We start from the raw sequence: 699 nt of genomic DNA on the forward strand, positions 1-699 counted from the left end.
ATGTGTATATGCAAATACACATACAACCAAAATCCAATATATTTATATACATATTATCATAAAATGAAAATATGGCCATAAATTATCATTTCAATGACGAGAAGGACATAACAATGAACGCTAGCAACTGCGATTAATGCACACCCCATACTCTCTATAACGATGTTTTTTGTTTTAAACCAAATAGTGCGATACAGATGAAAGTTACAACTAATGAATAATCCAAACAGATTGTATGTAATTGAATAGGGTATTTTGATAAAACAATACTACAAAAACGCTGATTATGCTACACATGCAACATAAACATATACTGCAAATAAACATTATGGATTTCCATAAACCTGCATACACAAGAACGCAACCAAATTTGTGTTGCAAGAGAAAGTAATTGTGATCCATCTCAGGGTATGCTCCGTAATCCATCCTCATGTAGAATCTAGCGATAATGAAAGACCCCGGATCAAGCTGGCCATGAAAAAAAATATGGAAATTCTTTGATCCAAAAATACCATCCACATCATGACGCGTGTTTCTCAGGCGCAGAACGGCTGAGCGATTTCCCTTGTTGGATATATAAGGCTTGAACTCCCTTTACGCCAGAAGCCAGTCTGGCCTTAACCTTCATAGCGGAAAGCTTTGCACATGGTAAGTCTATGCTCAGATGAATGCGGTTTACTTGCTTCCACATATTCTGTT

General features: G+C 36.3%; 1 protein-coding gene across 1 annotated transcript in view; it reads left to right on the plus strand.

Annotated features, from left to right (window-relative positions):
* Positions 1-699, plus strand: part of LOC119591151 (shematrin-like protein 2) — an 18116-nt gene that overhangs the window by 4731 nt on the left and 12686 nt on the right. Inside the window, exon 3 of the mRNA XM_037939862.1 lies at positions 604-648. Within this exon, the coding sequence (XP_037795790.1) occupies positions 604-648 (45 nt within the window). The remainder of the gene's footprint in view (positions 1-603; positions 649-699) is intronic.

The sequence above is a fragment of the Penaeus monodon genome, chromosome 28 (genome assembly GCF_015228065.2).
Source record: "Penaeus monodon isolate SGIC_2016 chromosome 28, NSTDA_Pmon_1, whole genome shotgun sequence".
In the NCBI taxonomy this organism is placed as follows: domain Eukaryota; kingdom Metazoa; phylum Arthropoda; class Malacostraca; order Decapoda; family Penaeidae; genus Penaeus; species Penaeus monodon.